The sequence below is a fragment of the Aphelocoma coerulescens genome, chromosome 4 (assembly GCF_041296385.1).
Source record: "Aphelocoma coerulescens isolate FSJ_1873_10779 chromosome 4, UR_Acoe_1.0, whole genome shotgun sequence".
In the NCBI taxonomy this organism is placed as follows: domain Eukaryota; kingdom Metazoa; phylum Chordata; class Aves; order Passeriformes; family Corvidae; genus Aphelocoma; species Aphelocoma coerulescens.
Genome location: NC_091017.1, coordinates 5,399,232 through 5,418,224, shown reverse-complemented (window position 1 = coordinate 5,418,224; position 18,993 = coordinate 5,399,232). Strand labels below are relative to the sequence as shown.

General features: G+C 40.7%; 1 protein-coding gene across 4 annotated transcripts in view; it reads right to left on the bottom strand.

The window, feature by feature from the left end:
• The window catches only part of AFG2A (AFG2 AAA ATPase homolog A), a 171,796-nt gene that overhangs the window by 61,995 nt on the left and 90,808 nt on the right, over positions 1-18,993 (bottom strand). The window contains exon 15 of one of the 4 annotated variants that reach the window (XM_069012617.1): positions 16,970-17,290. The exons of the other annotated variants lie outside the window; for them this stretch is intronic. Coding sequence (XP_068868718.1) covers positions 17,276-17,290 — 15 coding nt within the window. The 3' untranslated portion in view covers positions 16,970-17,275. Of the gene's footprint in view, positions 1-16,969; positions 17,291-18,993 lie in introns of those variants that run through there. 4 annotated transcript variants of the gene reach the window in all.

Genomic DNA, 18,993 nt, shown 5'->3' with positions numbered 1-18,993 from the left:
AAATGATTAAAAAAAAAACCAAACCCACCCCACCAAACTAATTAACATCAGAGCATGATTTAAGACCAAGAGAGAAACATCAAAAGGCATTACAGCATTGTTTGATGCTCCTCTCTTGGCAATAAGCCTCCTCCAGTCTCACAAACAGAAGGAAAACGAATGTTTCCAGTTCCACGTAGGCTCTCACACTCGTGCCTAAGCAAAGCCAGAGCTCTCTCTGCTAACTGTGTTGGGGTGCCTTAGCTGTCAACTGGCTCCATGTATTTCTCAGAAATATGAGGTTCCTCCTGCAGCAGGGCCTAGATAATGAGTGACAATTATGAGATGAAAACACACTGACTTCCAAAGGAAAATAAATGGATATGAATACTGTGCAATAGAGTATGAAGGATTTTATTACCAAGGAGGCAATCATATAGCATAAAATTAAGGTATTACATAAAACTGAGGGATAGTTGAAAATCTGAGATTCATTCAGAGGAAGGAAAATCAAGGATTACCTCCCATCATTCACATAAGGGAAAACTACCAATGAGAAATGAGAGCCAGCTCTGTAGAGCATCCCATCCCTCTTACAGCCCACTCCCAGCACAGTGACATCCAGGAGGAAGGCAGGGAGCTGTAGGAATGCAGGAGCAGGGCCCTTTTTGTGCTGTTGCTTCTGAGATAATGAGAAAGAGCTGATATCACATGAAGGAGAAGCAGCATGACTGTGCTGACAAAATTATTCCAATGAACAGGTAGAGATCTCAACAAAACATTTTATGCTTCATTGCATCAAGTCAAAGTCTCACACACATCAAATGTTTTGAAACTATTTCTTACAGAACCATCTTTTAAAATTATTTCTGGCTATAAAAGTGTGCCTAAATGAAGAGAAAAAACAAGCAATTAAGGCAATATAGATATTTGCAAAAAAACCCCAGATGTAAACAGATCTCCATGGCAGAAGAAATGCATGCAGAAAAAAATTCTGCAACATCTCCTCCTCCTCTGAAACTGAAAAAAAAAAAAAAAAAAAAAAAGAGAGAAACAAAGTACTTTTGGCCAGTTACCAATGATGTCCCCTCACATCACCTGACACAACACAGCAGTTCCTTCTCCTCCTTTTGTACCTATGATGAACTTCAGTAATCACCTCTCTCTGTGTACAAGGGAACATCTTAAGGCGCCTGGAAGCCACAAAAGTTTGGCAAAACAGAGTTGGCTCTGTTTTAAATATTATGTAGATTATAGAGGACAGAACAAGTTCTACTTTGTAAATACAATTAACAACTGTTACATCTTTACCTTTGCACTCAGGTTTTTCATTTTAACAGTTTCATCTCTGAGCCATAAAAGTGTGTCTTCATTTTATTTGTCAGACACAAAAACCCACACTCTTTTCCTCAAAATGTTTGGATTCCCAGTGGGCAAGACACACACTTGCTATTCTGGTTTCCAGAATAAATCAGCAGACAGAGGTCAGGGAAGCTACTGCCTGCTCTTAACTAAGGAGACTGTTTTTCTGTACAGTCCATGTCTGAAAGCCAGTGAATAACCACCTTTAAAATAATGGACTTAAAACACTTTCCTTAAGCACTTCGGTTAACCAAGGCCTAAGACTTTAGACTGCAACTTTGAAAACCTTTTGATGGGGATTAGGATTTTTCCTTTCCTTTCTTCCTCTCATGGAATTTTGTCCCATCTGTTGCTAAGAGACAATATTGACTGGTCCTTAAGAGAGAAATGGCCAGCATGGGGGAAGGGTGCAGCTGGTTACCCTCTTACCTGGGGGGATTTTCTCTTTGGAAGAGCAAAGATACCAGGAGATTTTGGCAGGGAGGTGAAGGGCTGGGTGCAGGTCCTCTCCTTCTCTCTCTGTTGGCATCGGAGGGGAGACAGGCTGCAGTCACTGTGGGAAGAATTCACTACCACCGTGGGGTTCCGTCTCCTGCTGTCCTCTCCTACCAAGAGTGGAGCTTTGCTCGTTAGCACGGCTGCTGAACTGGGACCTTATTGACACCCGATCTGACTGTAAAGGACCCTCACCGTCTACTGGGGTGCCTCAAGGGAAAAACTGGGGACCCCTCCCCCCTCCCCTTCCCAGGGGGCGCGTCTCCCCGGCTGCGTGCGGCAGCTGCTTCGGAGGAGCCCGGCTGTCACTGCCCAGCCCCGCTGTTTTCTGCCGCTGCCTTGGGCTTTTTTGCTGCCCTCTAACCCAGCACCCTGCGGCTCCTGCTACAGCTGCGGAGTTCTCTGCTACATTTTATTTGTCACCCGGGGGGTGTGCCAGCCTCTGCCATCCCAGCCACCGCTCCGAGGCTCCTGCTGCAGCCCATTCCGTGAGGGAGACGTGGCCGAGCTCTCCCCACAGCGCCCCCTGCAGGCGCAATCATCGCAGCCGCCCTGCCCGGCCGGGAGCCACCAGCGCCCCTGCCGGCTGTGAGCGGAACTGCACCGAGGGGAAAGGGCCCGCGGCCCACAGAGGCTGGTGCTGGCTTCTGGCTCTGCTTGTTGTTTGTTTGCCTTGTTACACGTACTCGTAAAGAACTGCTATTCCTTTTCCCATATCTTTGCCTGAAAGCCCCTTAATTTCATTATAATAATTCAGAGGGAAGGGGATCCTGTTGTCTATTGCCTTCCTTGGCAGACACCTGTCTTTTCAAACCAAGACACCTTTTCCTCATAAAACAAAACAGAAGACACTTCAGAGAAGGTGAGACTGCAACAGGCAATGCCACAAGAAAAATGCTCTCAAATGCATCTGAACCAGAGATGGAACCACTTGTTTCAAATTAAGTAATGGGCCTGTTTTGCCACTAATTAAAGTAACAGTTAATTATTGATAACTTCAGAGCAGTAATCAGTTGCTTGAAAAAATGCTCTCCAATCAAAATCAAGTGCAATTGCTTCTAGATCTTTCCATGCCCTTGCATGTCTTTTTGGAGAAAGGAAGAAAAGTATAAGCAACTTTTTAAGGATCCTGTAGATGTCAGTACCTTTACTTGCTTTCTAATTTAAAAAAATTCTGTTGACATATTAAAATAACAACTTATTAATCATTTAAATTCAAGTGAATATTGGATGTGACATGCAGGAAATGTTCTACATAGCCTTGTCAAAGAAAATGAACTTCTCACCTGGAGGGAGGCAAAGGCAGGGGGAAAAAATGTGACAACCAATAGTATTTTCTGCTATTTTATATCTGTTTTCTCTAAAGCATTCCACCAGAAAGCCAGCAGGGATCTTTGGAATCATGACCACAGTCTGATTAACCAGAACAAATCATAAAACACAAATAGCTAAAGTCAGTTAGGGAAGGTGTATTTGAATTTCATATTGCATTGCAATAAGATTTTTCAGTGCTTTAGAAGTGTGAGTCTCAAATATGTGATTCTTTCATATTTCCACTGACAAGTCAGGCCCTGCACTCCGAAAAAGACTGAGCAAAGTACTTTTGAGAGTTTCACCTACAGTGAAGTCACGTCATACTGAATTAATAATATTATATAAAATATCTATATTACCTAGAGAAATGACTACAGCTCAGGCAATTTTCTGGGACACCTTCAGCACAGTTGCTAATAAAGTTTTATCAGCTGGAGGGCAAGGGGGAAGAAACAAAAAGAAGAGTCCTTTCAGGAAAAGCAATTTTCAAAAAATTGTTTTGGGAATAACTCGGTCTTGAATGCCTGCAATCCAGGATGTGCCACACATGATCTTGTGCCTAAAGTGCAATTGAACTGCAAAGAGAAGATGGACAGAGGCTGGAGAGATTTATGTGGCTACAGGAGTTGTTGATTTTACTGTTGGGTGCTGTGCAGCTCTGATTTAAGATGTGCTGAGCAGGCCTTTATACAAAATAATAATAATGAATTAGTGATACACATGTAGATTTATGTGTCAGGAGTCCAGAGTGCAGAATGCATGCTAAATGAGTTTTAGAAATCCGTACAAATAAATATAACAGAAATCACACCGTGGATGTCCCTGTCTTGTGTCTCTCAATAGGATCTAAATTAGATATGGTCTGTTTTCAACATGTATATAAATATGCTCACAGAAACACACTAATTATCAGCTTGCAAAATCAGCTTGGGTTTTGAGAGCCAATTAAGATCCCTGTGGGTTCACTTTTTGTCAGGAAATTCAGCAGAGACAACTCAAAACATACACAGGAAGTCTATCTGCTGCCTAAGATGAGATTTGTACAATTACTTTTCTGACCGTTACTATGCTTACTTCATTTCTTTTTGCTAACTTTACATTTCCCATATATGATTCATTGTGTTATGCCAAGGTCACCCAGGTCCCTGGTATTAAAAGGTTATACAAACACATCCCTGGAGGAACTAAAATGAATCAGATACGCAGAGGACAGACTGCAGGCCTGGACTTGGAGAGGGAGGGAGTGTGAAAGCCAGACCCTTGACAAAAAAAAAAAAGTAATAATTTCATTTGCAACTTCACACAAAACACACAGAAATGCATCATTACTGGGAAGAAAAATCAGCAGAAAATGTTTCCTCTGGGGGAGGAGCAGGAAGGCAAAAAGGTAAAACCCCCAATATTCGCACTTCTAGAAACCACCTGAGGACCTCTTGGTGCTGTGCTTTCTCATGCTGCCCCCAAACCCAGCACCCAGACAGATCCCTGCCTTAAATTCTAGCACTGACAAGGGCTCAAGGCTGCAGCCTTTCTCTACCTGCTGATTTGCAGCTGATTTTTATAGAATCACAGAAATGCCTTGAGTTGAAAGGGACCTTAAAGATCACCTAGTTCCAACCCCTGCCATAGGGAGGGATGACATTCACTAGACCAGGTTGCCCAGAGACTCATCCAGCCTGGCCTTGGACACTTCCAGGGATGGGGCATCAACAGCTTGTCTCATTTTCTGTCAGGCAAGCTTCCCCACAAGTGAAACAAAATAAGAACATGTAAAAGTTGCAGACAGGACTGTGCAAGAATAAAACAAATTGTTTCCTTCTCCACCGTATTCCTGTTAACTCTCCTGCACTTTGCTACAGTCACCAACATTATGCATAAAAATTCTGGAAGAAGGATGGCATGAAGCAGTATCAGATGACAAGACTAATCATTTATGACTCTACATCTTCAAAATACTGTTATTAATGTTAACATTAATATTAACATAATTTCACATGCCTGTGAAACAAGGCACATGAGAGTTTTACAGGTGTGCAAATTGCAGAGAGCAGACTGAGTGGTTTATCAGAAGCATCGTAGCAATTCTGTGTTCAAATTAGAACTAGCATAGAGTTTTTCACTTCTAGTCTTATCATTGTGCAGCTTTTTAATCCTCCTAGGCCTCAAGCAATTCCTGAGTTCTTACAAACTTGTATAACACTGCCACAGAGCAATCATAAGCAGCTCCAGCTCCATGATAAAGACAGGTAGTTTGGACTTCAGCAGTAGACTGGACCAAAGAAATTCCAACAATAATTTTCCTGATTTTGTTGGTTTATGCAATGGCAAGGTTCTGAGCACAACTCTTTGAACTCTATTAACCTGCATTTCTTCTTGCCCCAGTACAGTCCTGCTGTGAATTCTAAAAATCTCTCTCCCTCAATCCTGCTTCACTTTGAATGCCTGTTCTTTCTATTACTCATCAAGTAAGATTTAAAACATAAATGGAACAAGGTGGCAGAAACTTGCTTCCAGCTCTAAATTCCTGACAGTACAACCCAAAGTCTGTAATTTATAGTTGAAAAAAGAAACAATAAGGTAATGACTTCTTGTTATTGTTACCTTTACTTGAGAGGTTACAGCCAAAAACTGTCCAAATTCCAGACAGCGCAGGAACAGTCACACCTTCTCCTGCCAACTTACAGCATGTTAGGACAGGAATAACTTTTGTAAGAGGACAACACGGCTGAGGCTTTTTCAGAGCAACAATTTTCTAAACAGTGACTTAAGAAACACTACCTATATTCACTGACACATTGACAACCAAACACCTGGCATGTGACCTGCATGTTCCCAATAAACCAACACCCATTTCCTCTGCTCCTGTTCTTGTGCTATGGATCATCTGGGCTGGAAGTCTCAAGATCCGGCTGATGCCCTCCACTGCAAGTTCATCTTCCCTTTAGTTTTTCCACAATCCTAGCTAAGTCAGCTTTGTTTCTTCCACTTTAGTACAAAGAACTCCCAAAATCCTGTTTTACCAACTTTTCATTTCATGCTCCTCCTTGCCTCTACTTCCTTCCCACATATAACCTGGAAATTTTCTTCCAATAGAAAATATAAAAATATAATACTTTCATCTTTCCATTTTCCATCAACATTTATGTCTCCAAGTCTTTCCTCTTGTATTTGTGTCCTTGCTGCAGTTTCCCTTTGCTCATTCAGCTTCTTTCTTCTCCTTTCAGTCCTCTTCTTGTCCTTCTGAACTCATCCAACTCATCTGCTCCGGTCCTTCAAATCCACATCCATTTTCTCCCTATTCTCTGACCTCTTATTCCATGAAACACACCTTTGGTTCCTACCATCCTAAAAATCCTACTCTTCACTCCCTCTGGCCCAATCCCAACCCTCTTCCCATATCTGCATGACATCCTGGTCTTCCTGTCCTGATTGACATTTCCCACCACAGTCTCTTTCACGTAACTCATCTGAAATTATGTTCCTCACCAGTATTCAAACTATTTTTCCCCATTTTCCAATGATGTCATCTGACATCCAGATAGGTATGCATATTTGTCTTCCCAAAATATGGATGGAGATTCTTTACCTATTAATACTGGTAAAACAAACTCATTTTATTCTAAAACAGAGTTATTGAGAATAAAGTCCCTAGTACTGAGAATATTCTTGATGAAGTTAGAGGGAAATGAAAAACTTTCGGTTTTAAGGGTAGGCTTATCACTAAGAATTCAACATTACAAGCCATGGTTGTGCTTTTCCATCTACGAGAAAAAAATGGACCTTGTGTAAATAACTGCACGGGACCCAAGAAAAGTACAATGATGCCTCATTTCACACCAAGGACTCCTAAAGCCTCATTTCACACCAAGGACTCCTAAAGCAAGAGGTACTGCATCCAGTACTAGATCCCAGTCACCTCCAGGGTGGAACCTATGTCAACAAAACTCTTCTGCACAGATAATATAAATTAATGTTTTCCAGTGAAAGAAGTCACCTTCCAAGACCAGTCTAGGTGAGACTGTCTGGGGCCCACATCACTGGACTTCACACACCTTTAGGCATAGACCTGTCTCTCAAATCAGCCCAGGAGGGGACATCAGCTTCTGCCACCTTCCACTGCCCTCCTCTGATTTGTGCTGTACTTTAAAGAGAAGCTTTAAAGTCCTTCCCTCCCTGACAGATGCACACAGAGCATCGCGTGCACAAAGCTGCGCCGGACCCAGCCACAGGCACCGCTGTGGAAAGGCCTCCGGCTGCCTCCTGCCAGTGCCATGAGGTGAAGCCGGCATTCGGCGCCCTGAATAAACAGAGCGGGACGAGGGAGGGAATTCCTGACATTTCCGGGTCTGAAGGGAGATCTCCGGAGCCTCGGCTCCTTTCCAGGTCAGACTGGCTGCCGCCACCAACGCTGATGGCATGAGGGAGAGCAGTGATGCTGTCCTTAGGGTGAGTGAGGGTCAGGGAGACAGACAGGAACAAGGGAAAACATCTTTCCAACACCTCACAGACTGCGGAGTTGGAGAAACCTGTCAAGTCCAGCCTCCCCTTTCCTTTTCTCCTTTTTTTTTCCTTTTTGGTTGTTATTTTATTGACAGGATTAAGATTCTTATCTTGGTAAGCTATTTTCTTAAAGCTGAAAAATCAAGTCATGAGAAATGGACTGCAAAACTCATGGTTGCATCCATGCCCAGGATGCCAGTGCAGGGATGCTCTCTTTTGGCTGGTGAGGTGGGTAATCTCCTCTGCAGGCAATTATCAGTTTGGATCAAGTCATTCAGAAAAACTAATGAATGAACAGAAGATCCTATTCCACCCAAATCCAATTTCTCTACAAAAAATGCAAGTTTTACAGGGCAGACAGACCGAAAAGGAGGAAAATGAAAAAGTTTACAGTTGTCAGGAATGCCCCCCCCCCCCCCCCAAACCTATCACATAATTAATTTTAATAGCACTTTCAGAAGAAGACAATGGTATCCAAAGGCTTTTCAGTGCTCCTAGGAACCTTCAAACTGTACTGCCCCCATTTTTCTGCCTCTGGGCATGAAGGTGGAGAAGAATAATTCCAGGAAAATATTAGCACTTCTCATATGTAGAGATACATCTCCCTAGTCCTGGAGTCCTAGACTTCCAGTACAACTTACTCAGCAGATGCAAAGTTTCATCAAGCTATAAAGGATTAAATGGAGATAATTTCACCTTTCCAAAATGCCCTTTTCTCCCTATTTCATCTGTGATATTCCTCAGACTGCTCCTTACCCTGGGGACCTGAGCACAAACTGTGACTGGGATGCCGGGCATATCATGCCCTGGGCTCTCTCCCTGCTGACAAAAAATTGTTTGGCAGGAATCTTTGGCCAACTTAAGGTCCTTAAAGAACCAATTATAACCTCTTGTCTCCCAGGGAGAGGCTGCCAAACTCAAAATGCACGAAGCATCAAAACCCACTTTCAATATATTGAACTACTGAAGTGTTTAGATGTCATTAATAAACAGCCTGTTTATTAATAAACAAGCAAGCAAGACTGCTGTCAGACTCTGCAGAGCTTGTCACAGGCATGAAGGCTGTCCCAGTGCTTAATTAACTCATTAGCTCCTTGAACTGCAGTTTCAGCTGAGTACATACCTTAACTTCAGATTCTGTTTACAGCAGCCTAATTGTTACAGCTTTAACTAATGGTAAGGATAGAAACCTTGGGCATATCTTTGTATAATAATGACTCTTTTTTGTCATATTACAGGTGTGGAACCAATTCTTTGGTTTGGTTTTGTGCTGTTTTTAACATACCATCACTCATCTATGGTTTTCCCCTCAGAGCTGTCTTGACTTGACAGCAGAAGTAACAGTGCTATTTTTTTCAACAACAACAAAAAAATGCAATCTCCCATACTCTTTCTCTGACCCAGTGAACCTCTTCTGTAACTTTACACCAGAGAACAGCCCTGCTCTGTGTTTCAATCTTATTAAATGCTTTTAAGATTTTAATCATTCATTCATTGGCTGCTAAGTGAATATTATATCCCTTTCCTGTAGGCAATCAGATACCGTAATGCTTTAATGTTAAAACTTGTTGCTGCTGCAAACAAAAAGGTAACAAATAGTTTCTTATTAAGTGCTGAATCAGTACCCTGAACACCACCTCACTAGCTGCAAATACCCTGAGGGCACCTTTATTAATAGAGCTGATCTGACAATATTTGAAAACAAAATAGCCAAAGACAATGTTCATAATGAAAAAACAGGCAGAGTGGTAAAACAATGACTTAGGGTTGTGACTTCGCATTTTAGCAAATGCTAAAACTGTATCAGTGCCGTCCAATGATATTTTTAAGTCTTAGTGAAAAGCTTCCATTGGGCCTTTTTTTGTTTTGGAGTTCTCTCAGTCAATAAACCATTTGGTTGTGTGTATTTTGTCAGTTACTCTAACACACAGGAGAAAAAAAGCAGGTATATTCCTGATAAAGGTTCTGGTGCTCTGTACCTTCAAGGAAGAGCAAGCTGGGAATTTAAGTCATTCTGTGTTCTTTCTTAGGCATCCACTTTTTGCTGATTGCTAGAGACTAAAAATTAGACTAGATGAATCCTTAGTCTGCCTACTCTGCTGTTCCTGAGATTATTTAAAATAATCTGATAAACTGCATGACACAAAGTTTTCCATGCCATAGTTATTCAGCAAAGTTTTCTTTTACAAAAAATGTCAAAATTATTTCTCTTTACTCAGGGCTAAAATGCTTGCTCTGAACTAACCTACAGTTTCACACAGCAGTCAAATGACAAATTCTTTTTTCAAGCCTCTGGTTTTTTTCTCCTTTCCTGGAGTTTTTTTCAAACTCCAAGGATCTGATATCAAGCATAATAAAGTCAACAAAAATCTTTCCAGTATCTTCATCAGATTCTGGGTCATGACCAAAGCTGACTTCCTCCCTTTCCCTGTTCCTTCCATAACAGTTACAGGCCAAACAGACAGAATAACAACCTGTTGACAGGTAACACTAATTTACAGTCATGTGAGAGGTAGAAGCATCACACACAGCTCTGCTGTAAACTGAGCTCTGTGCTGTTTGCAACTTATATAACTTCACGTCTCAGGTTTCTCCACAATCATACAACTTTTTTCTTTAAAGGCCATGTATTCCTCCAAATTGGTACGTCCGTTAAATCACTGGGAGATATCCCAGGTCTGACATCAAATAATAAAAACCACAATAGATGTATAAAAAGTCAGAAATGAATCCTTTAACAGGCTTTTACCTGGATGGTTCTGTCAGTTTTGCAGCTCAGATTGTGCACTAAAAGTGATGAGGTATGCGACAATTTTGGAATTATAATATCCTAAAAAATACTGTTTGAAAAACTTTCTTGCTACAAAAACAGCTGAGTTTAGAGAACATGGAGGTTGGGGGACAGGAACAATTCTTGCCCTACCAGCAACTCTAATGAAGGTTTTTCTTCCAACACACCCCCAAGCCTATTAATTCCCACACCATTCAATATTCCATGAAAACAAACGAAGTAATGCATTGGCTGATTGTAAAGTCTCAAGTATTTCTTGGCTATACTGCATACCCCCAACTACCATTCCTAAATCCAGTATGCCCTACCAAATTATAAAGGAGGTACTGCTACTTACCATTTTATACTCAAAAATAATGCCCTCCACAACAGATGTACCTTTTTTTCTGGTAGTGGAGCACCTTTATCCTTCAATAAGCTGTTAAATGATTACAACCAGAAAGGCAACCATAACTTCTGGGAAGGTTACAGTTTCACTTACAAATTAAAACAGACACCATCAGGCTTCTTCCTTACACCATTATATTATTTGATTTTTGTGTGCATGTGTACGATACACAGTTCTGCTACTTGGAGAGTTGTATATACATGGAAATCACTAAGATCAGTCTGCTTAACAGGAAAAATTGGCAGGGAGGGTAAGGAGGAAAGCTGAAATACCTGTAAACTCAAATGTAAACACCTTTACATCACTGAGAGTCACAAGGCTTCTCTTTTACACCAGGGTATTGCACCAATGTATTAATGTGCATTAATGATCAGAGAACCTTGAACAGGGTCATGAGCTACACAATGAAACAAGCTATTGGAGCTACATGCTGAAAAACCCAAAGTCAAAAGGCCAGCAACATGGAACTAAATCTCACCTCTCAAAATAAAACCAGGGAAATAAGACAATTTTTCAAGGTCACTTGACATAAAAAAATTTCTCATTTGCTTTCACTGAGAAAGTTTGACTAAACATTCTCAGCATAGTGTTTGTCTTTCTGACATCAGTGACAATAATACTTTGAACTGAAACATCCAAATCTACAAATACATTTCAGTTAATCAGGAATCATATAAAATCAAAATGGAAATTAATTTGGTGAGATAATAAGACGGCAGCTCTCACCAATAACTACACCCAGCCCGCAAGATACACACCAGTGCAGAATTCCAGATTTATTATTTATAACTGAAACTCAACTTGAAACAATGCAAGGGAAAGATGAAAACCTAACCTGAAAAACAGATTTTTACTGAAGCACACACTCCACTTCTACTCTCAACAAGCTGATTTTACAGGACATCCTTCTGTAAAAATACACCGAACAATTGCAGCAAAAGGGGGCTCAGGAGAAGATTGTGGCTTAATTTTTCTACCTGTAATTGTCATACTGCCAAAGTAATGGGAAAGGTATGAGCAATTCCTGAAACAGTTGTTTTAATTCTGATGCCAAGTCTTTTGGTTATGAAGAATTTTTTCTGACTGAGTTGAAAGTCTATCACAAGTACACAGAAAGTCCTAGGGCAAGAACAAAGGTGCAGGGCAGAAGCTAGTTTATTCAGGCTTGTCAAGTTAAATCTTGTAAAATATGTACACATTTAATTGTTTTCATCATTTATATATGCTCCAAGCATGGAGGGGGCCTCCTGAATCTTTTAAGTAGAAGGCAAGCACCAATTCTGGAAGTCCTGTTTGATCAGGGAAGAACTCACTAATTTCTGAAGCTTAAAAGATTGGGTTGCTTTGGGGTTTTTTTGGTCACACTAAACACAGACAATTTGGAACCATTTCATTTATTTCAAGCAAAAATATCTCAAGAGCAGCCTGACCTTTGCAAGTAACCCTAACAGTGGGTTAGACACATTATAAAGGATTAAACAAAGCAATAAAGTAATGAGGAAGAAAATGAGGGGCAATGAGTGTGTGGGAGACCCTGTAATTGAGAAAGCATTATAAAATGAGGTACCACTTGCAGTAAAACACTTAATGAAAGCACAGCACAAGCCTGGCTTCTCTCTCTTCTTGTCACTTAGTTCTCTGAATGACTGGATGTACTGCCTCTTCTAAAAAAAAAAGTGAAATATTACAAAAGGGACACCTGGAAAAACACAGATGTAGTCTTTTTAGCTCCAGCCTGCCTTCCTGACCCTCCCACATACACTCACCACTGCCCAGGCTCCTCCCTATCTCCTTTCTTTCCTCAAAAGCAGCTTCCCTCAGCTGCAGGAATGCCAAGCCATTCTTTCAGGTAGCTCAGCCCCACTACTTCTTTCACATGTCAGGATGTGCCATTGAACAGAGCTTTGTAGGTACATGTTGGGAGGGGTTTTTTCAGGCTCAGTACCAGGAGTGCACACAAATGGTTTAAGAACAAAACAGGGAGATCTCTGTACCAGTTTACCAGGTCCCCTCAGACGATCTTATCACTTTTACAAGTGTTGACCAATTTTAATACTGTAAAAAGTAAGTGGAAATATGTTCCTTCTACCTGTCCTTCTACCAGTTTTTTCCATGGTATAGAAGATTGACTGTTTTTACATAACCCAAAGTTCTGCAGCAGCCCCACTGACAAGAGAATGCATTTTAGGACTTCTCCTGTTAGGGATGAAAAGAATGGCCTGACTGAGAATTATTCTGCGACAAGAGAAGCTTCTGTACAATCTTCTGCTCTAACAAAAAGTATTACAGATGTTTTGGGGAGGTCTGATTTGGTGATGATTGTGAAGCAGCAATTAGGAAAGCATCAAAACTTTCCAGGATATTCTCAGAGTACACTGGGAATCCTAACAGCTCATTAAAGATGCTCCTGGGACAGGTGTTTGAAACAAACTGTTCGAAACAAAATCTCTGGTTTTTAAGGATTCCAAGGAGAACTGAAGGCCTCTAAGTCTTTTCCCAAAAGCACAACTCATAGGATTATTAGCCTGCCATGTTACCCAATAATAAATATCACTCGGCAAGCACCAACAGCAGCAGTACTCTCCTGTTATTGCTCACCTCGCAAAGAAAAGGAAGGGTCTGTTTCCTTTTCCCATTTTAACAGAAGAATACTGAAAGGGGATCCTTGTATCATGTCCCTCTTCCAAAATTCAAACTAGGTGCCAAAAATAAAATCTGCATATCGTTAGTGGGAAAAAAACTTCCTGGGGGAGAAAGGTAGTGGGCATGGAGTTTCCACTATCTACCACACAGAATATTTAGGAAACAAACATTCTTTTCCCTATAATGGCAAAACAAGTTAGAGGAGCAAAAGATGAAATAATCCACAAGCTTGGGCTTTATTCCAAACCCTCTATATATGAAACCCAACCATCAGCTGGATCATCCTGCCTGTTTTCTGAGGAATATAATAGATGGAAATCTGCTCCTTAAACTGTTTTTCATACAACAGGAAACCGACAAAACAGCATCGCAACAGCAGCGCTCACAGGGGCTACAGAAAGTCCTGATCCTGGGATCAGAGCCCTTTCTTGCTGAATGGTTTGTTCTTTAACAAATATTGGAAGTATCTACAAATTAAAGAGAAAAACTTTTCATTATGACCTGCTACACAAGGCTTTTAAACTGGTCTAAACACACACAGACAATGTATACACAGGTACCTATGCGCAGGAGCACACACACACACAAGGCTTAAAGTTTTAGGATGTCCTAAAATAAGTTTTTAAGAAACATATGGAGAAATATAAACTATTCCTGTATGTTCTCTTCTCCATTATTTAAAAGTCATTTAAGAGAAGGTAGATACGTAACATTAAAAATAAAAATATTTTTCCTCAGAAATTTCATTATAATGGAATCAGGTGATCAAAATATGTCTATCACTGAAAAACACAGATCCACTTGCCACAAAATAAAAACTGTGCTGTGGACAAAGATCAATGAACTTATCAAACACAATCTGGTAACTTCTTAGCCTCAACATTTAAGCTACCAACACTATTACCCTCTTAAACAAACACAGCTTTTGGAAAGGTTAAACCTGTGAGGTCCTCATCGGAAAGTCCCTGAGTAAATTATAACGTGATGATGACATTCCTGTGTCTTTTGGAAGCAGCGAGGGGAAGTAAGGGTAGGTCATTATAAGCCACTTGCCTTTACAACCGGCTGTAAAAGACAATGAGGACAGGAAGCTTCCCACCGAGATCAAGGTGCACAATCCCCAGCTAAAAATAAACAAGCCCTGAGAGTCACATCTGCTGGAAAATATCATTGGAGCCTGAATTTCCAGGTGCTGAAGCAACGGGAAGAGAATGCCTTGGTACAGCAGGCTCCCAAAGGATCACAAAATAGTAATTATAGGGATTGGCAACGATTACTATTTGTGCTAAGGCTGTAGATAAAAATATCAGAGCATGCTAACTTATTAAACTATGGGAAAAAAGGAAATTAAAATAAAAATCAGATTACAATAATTTAAATTTACTTCAAATTTATCCTTGCCATCCTTTAGCTCCCAGACATGAGCCCTGAAGTCATTCTACCACAAAACCTTCCTATCAGAAACAACTGGAGCAATAGAAAAAAAACCCAAATTTCCACCCTTTCTCACCAGGCCTCACCCATTAGACATCACCACCTCCTGCACATGTTCCCCACTCCCAGAGACTCCCAGGCCAATCCCAATTGCTCTGGGGATCAACAGCCATGTCTGTGCCAAGTGATATGTACTCTTTGCAGAGGGCATTGGGTTGCTGGAGCTGCTGAGACCTCTTCCCACTAAACCAGCCACAGGCAAATACCCAGGGTATGTGTGGGCAGTTCTAGCACAGCTGATCAGCAGTGGGGAAAAAAATGGACAACCTCATTCCTTAAGGACAGGGAAGTTCTCTATGCTGGCACAGCCATTTTTTGGTTGAGGAATGGAAGAGAGTTTTCTGCCTTCAATATTTTTTTTTCCCCACAGGCAGCTTCCAGCAACGCAAACAATGCAACAACTTGAGTCATGTAATTCTTTCCTATTTGATTTTTTGGCAGCTCTGTGTGCACAGAAAGGCCTGGTGAGAGTCCACAGTCTAGAGACTACAGTGGGAATAATCGAAACCCAGAAAGCTCCAAAACCTAATGCTGACACCATTAATGAGTAAATTTATTGGACCTGAAGCAGTTTCATTTAATTCATAGGTAGCCTAGAAAACTTCTAAAAAGTGGATTGGAAACCATTTCTGGCTGTCAGTATTAGGAAAATCTATGCACAGGAACATAACCTGCAACCTGATATAAAGATTACCTAAACAAAAACAAGACCTGGGACTAAAGCACAAAATAAAAAATACTCCAGTTGTGGGAGGGCAGGAGGAGCATCTTGTTTCAGGCCTTTACAATGTTTCGATTCCTTACATTTCTTACTGCATGAACCCTTGTGCTCTAAAGAAGACCATTTCACACTCCCAGTGCTTCTTCCCTCTATGCTTGGTGGCTTCACCATTTCTTTTATTTCTTAAAACAGCTGTTAAAAACCACTCTGTTTTTCAGTGCCACCCAAGGATGGCTACAACTGGTGTGGAAGAACTACTTTAATGACTGGTGGTAACTACACAGTCGCTATATAATAATAGAACTGCATAATTACACAGATAAACTCTTCTTTAAAACAGAGTACCCACATTTGAAGAATCAGCAGGAATGGGTGAAACATAGAACTAGTGAGGAAAAATAATTAGCCTTCTTTTTTCCCTCTTTCCAGTCAGTAACTATTTTTGCAGGACTCATTTCTGTAAAGTGTTAATGGGTAATACATGTCCCTCTCCTGCAGACTCCGCTGCACTCTGTAACCCGAGAGCTATCACACACTCATTCTCCTGGACACATTTTCCACATTATTTGAATATATCCTTCCCTTAAAACTACTCTGGCATGACATTAAGGAAGTTGTGGCTCAGGTGGTAAATCCAGGACCATCTTGAAAGGCAAGCTGGTGAATTAAGCTATATTCAAATTAAACGGGAAACCACGGGTTGTTAAGATTTTATAAAAATACCCCTAAGAACAAAAAGCATTTAAAATTTTTGTTGACTGCCTAATAGCAGGAGTTATATTCTGGTTCCAAAGCATTCCTATTACAATAGAAGCAGCCCTCACGTATTCCCATCTGAGACATAGTTCAAGCTGAAGCAGCTCTAAAGCCCAAACCACCTCAATCCAGTCTGCTAAAAATGAAGTATTCCAGGTATTGACCCAAGATGAAGTTCACTAGCTGAATCTTTCAATGGGTTTGCTTTTCTCCCCAGTAACTTTACTTTTGCAGGATTCAAATCTGCTGCACATAAATGCCCAGAGCATCACTTCATTGCTTCCAGCACTGCACAGGAATGCTCGGTCCATCACAGCCTGAACCCCAGGTGAGACAAAACAGAGGGGCAGTTTCGTGGCCTCCACAAACCAAGATTATTACCCAGAAAAGAAAAAATCCGTTGTGTGAAAATGCAAATAACAGAAAAACAGCTGAAGTTCTTTTTCTAACACCTAAGATTTTTGCAGCGAAAAAATCTCTACAGTACAACTTTATGTGTGAAACATCCTGGAGGTTTTACAGAAAAACCATTGGAATTTATTAAAACAGTACTTCATTCCAGTATTTTCATGCAAATCAGCTTGGTTGCCTTCACAGCCCAGTTATCTTCTCAGCTGCTTTCCCCCCTCCTTTTTTCCTCCTAATTTTAAAACAGATTAATATTAATACATATTAATACATATTAATGCAGATTAATACAGATTAACACAAAGCATGGGCCAGATGCAGGAAGAAACTTCCCTAAGCCAGAATGACTTGGAGGACAGGCCCTTGAGTCAGATTGCTGCAGTGATGGAGATCAGACATACAGCTTTGGGGGAAACATCTAATTTCACGTTTTAAACACCTGCAAAAAAAAAAAAATCTCACTGTGATCAGAGGAATCGGGGGACTGGGATTTATGAGTAAGACTGTCAAGATTATAAGAAACAGAATACAGTGTTTCCAGCTCCCTTGCCAAATATGTATTATGAGTTCAGTTCATTTTACATAGATTCAAGCAAGCAACAAAAAAGGAAAAAAAGAGAAATAAAGAAAAAAAATGTTCTTTCAATCTACAGAAACATCAGGGATTAAATGTCAATAGCAAATCTCTCAGTGCTTCCTGCCACCACGCCAAATAAAGCCTGCTTCCAAGACAAACATCTGCTTTGTCTGTCCCAAACAGGAACTCATGAGAAGGAAATGTAGCACCCTGTACACTGTGGTCAAAAGACAACACTTTAAAAATTCTACTCTATTCAAAGATTTACCTGTAAAATCTCTGAAAGAGTAAGTATTAAAAAAAAAAAAGATTCTGCTATTTGCACTCTGTTCCTCAAGGGCTTCATGACCGAGACATCATTCATCAATCACACAAATGTGGCATTGGCAAGAATATTCACCCTGCTAATGCCTTTTACAGAAGTTCCAGTCCTACATACATTAATTCAGAAGGAATAAACCAGACTGACATTTATTATGTGCGCATGTATAGAGCACCCTCTCTCTCTTTTGCTCTCTAAAATAGGAGATTATACAAAATTCAGGTGTTTCAATGATATTAACACTACTTTGGGAGTACAGTTTTGTCTGTGTCCAATGCTATCAAACCTCCACAAAAGCTACAGAGGTTTCCACAGCGGTCGTATTTTCCTGCACTTGGCTCCAGCTAACAAATAATATTGTAAACTGGAGTACCTACTGAAAACTGAGGTGGAAAATTAAAATACACAAACATTTTTCTGGGCCAGGATTTCCAGCTGATGGCATCAGAGCCTTTGGATGTCTCACGTAGTTGAGGCCTCCTGGGAACTGCATTCAAAACTCTATGCTGAAGGCTGATGACACATTTTGCTGATAGAGAATAAGGCACCAATCTCTGTTTTTACAATTCCAGGTAACAAACGGCACTGCTCCCTTTTAGAAAGAAAATCCTAATTGGATTGGATGGCAAAAACAGGTGCAGGCAAATCTTAAAATCTTGTATGTATTTTGAGCAGAGAGATACAAGTGAAATTGTTTCTGTGCATTTTACAGGGCTAAAAACATTTCAAATCTATTTCCCTCAAACAATTACATATTTTTTGTAGCAATATGCAAGTTTCTGCTTAGTTCAGATGAACTGCACCACCTTACATGACTTGAAAATCTTGGTGAAACATTCCCAGGAACCCATGCAACAATTTGTGTCTGCAGTTAATCCTCACCCCACACCTCTGAGAAACTCAGGTCAGCTCTCTCCTTTTACAGACAGCCTAAACTACAGAGCCAGGAAGGGGTAAAACCCAGATTAGCACTTCTTGTTCCTTAATCCTGTGATGAGTCTTACAGATCACAGTGTACTTAAGAGCCTCGGAGAGGAAGGACACAGGAACTCTACCGCTGTTCAGAAGAGAATTAACATTTAGAACAGTGGTATTTGGTTAGGGACTTCAAACAGAATTCCAAATTGTGGTGAAAACACTGCCATGGCATGAACATTAAAATAAGGGAGGGAAAGGACACAACATTGAGATAATCCACACGTGCACACAACCACACACACAAACCCCTCAACAATAAATAAAT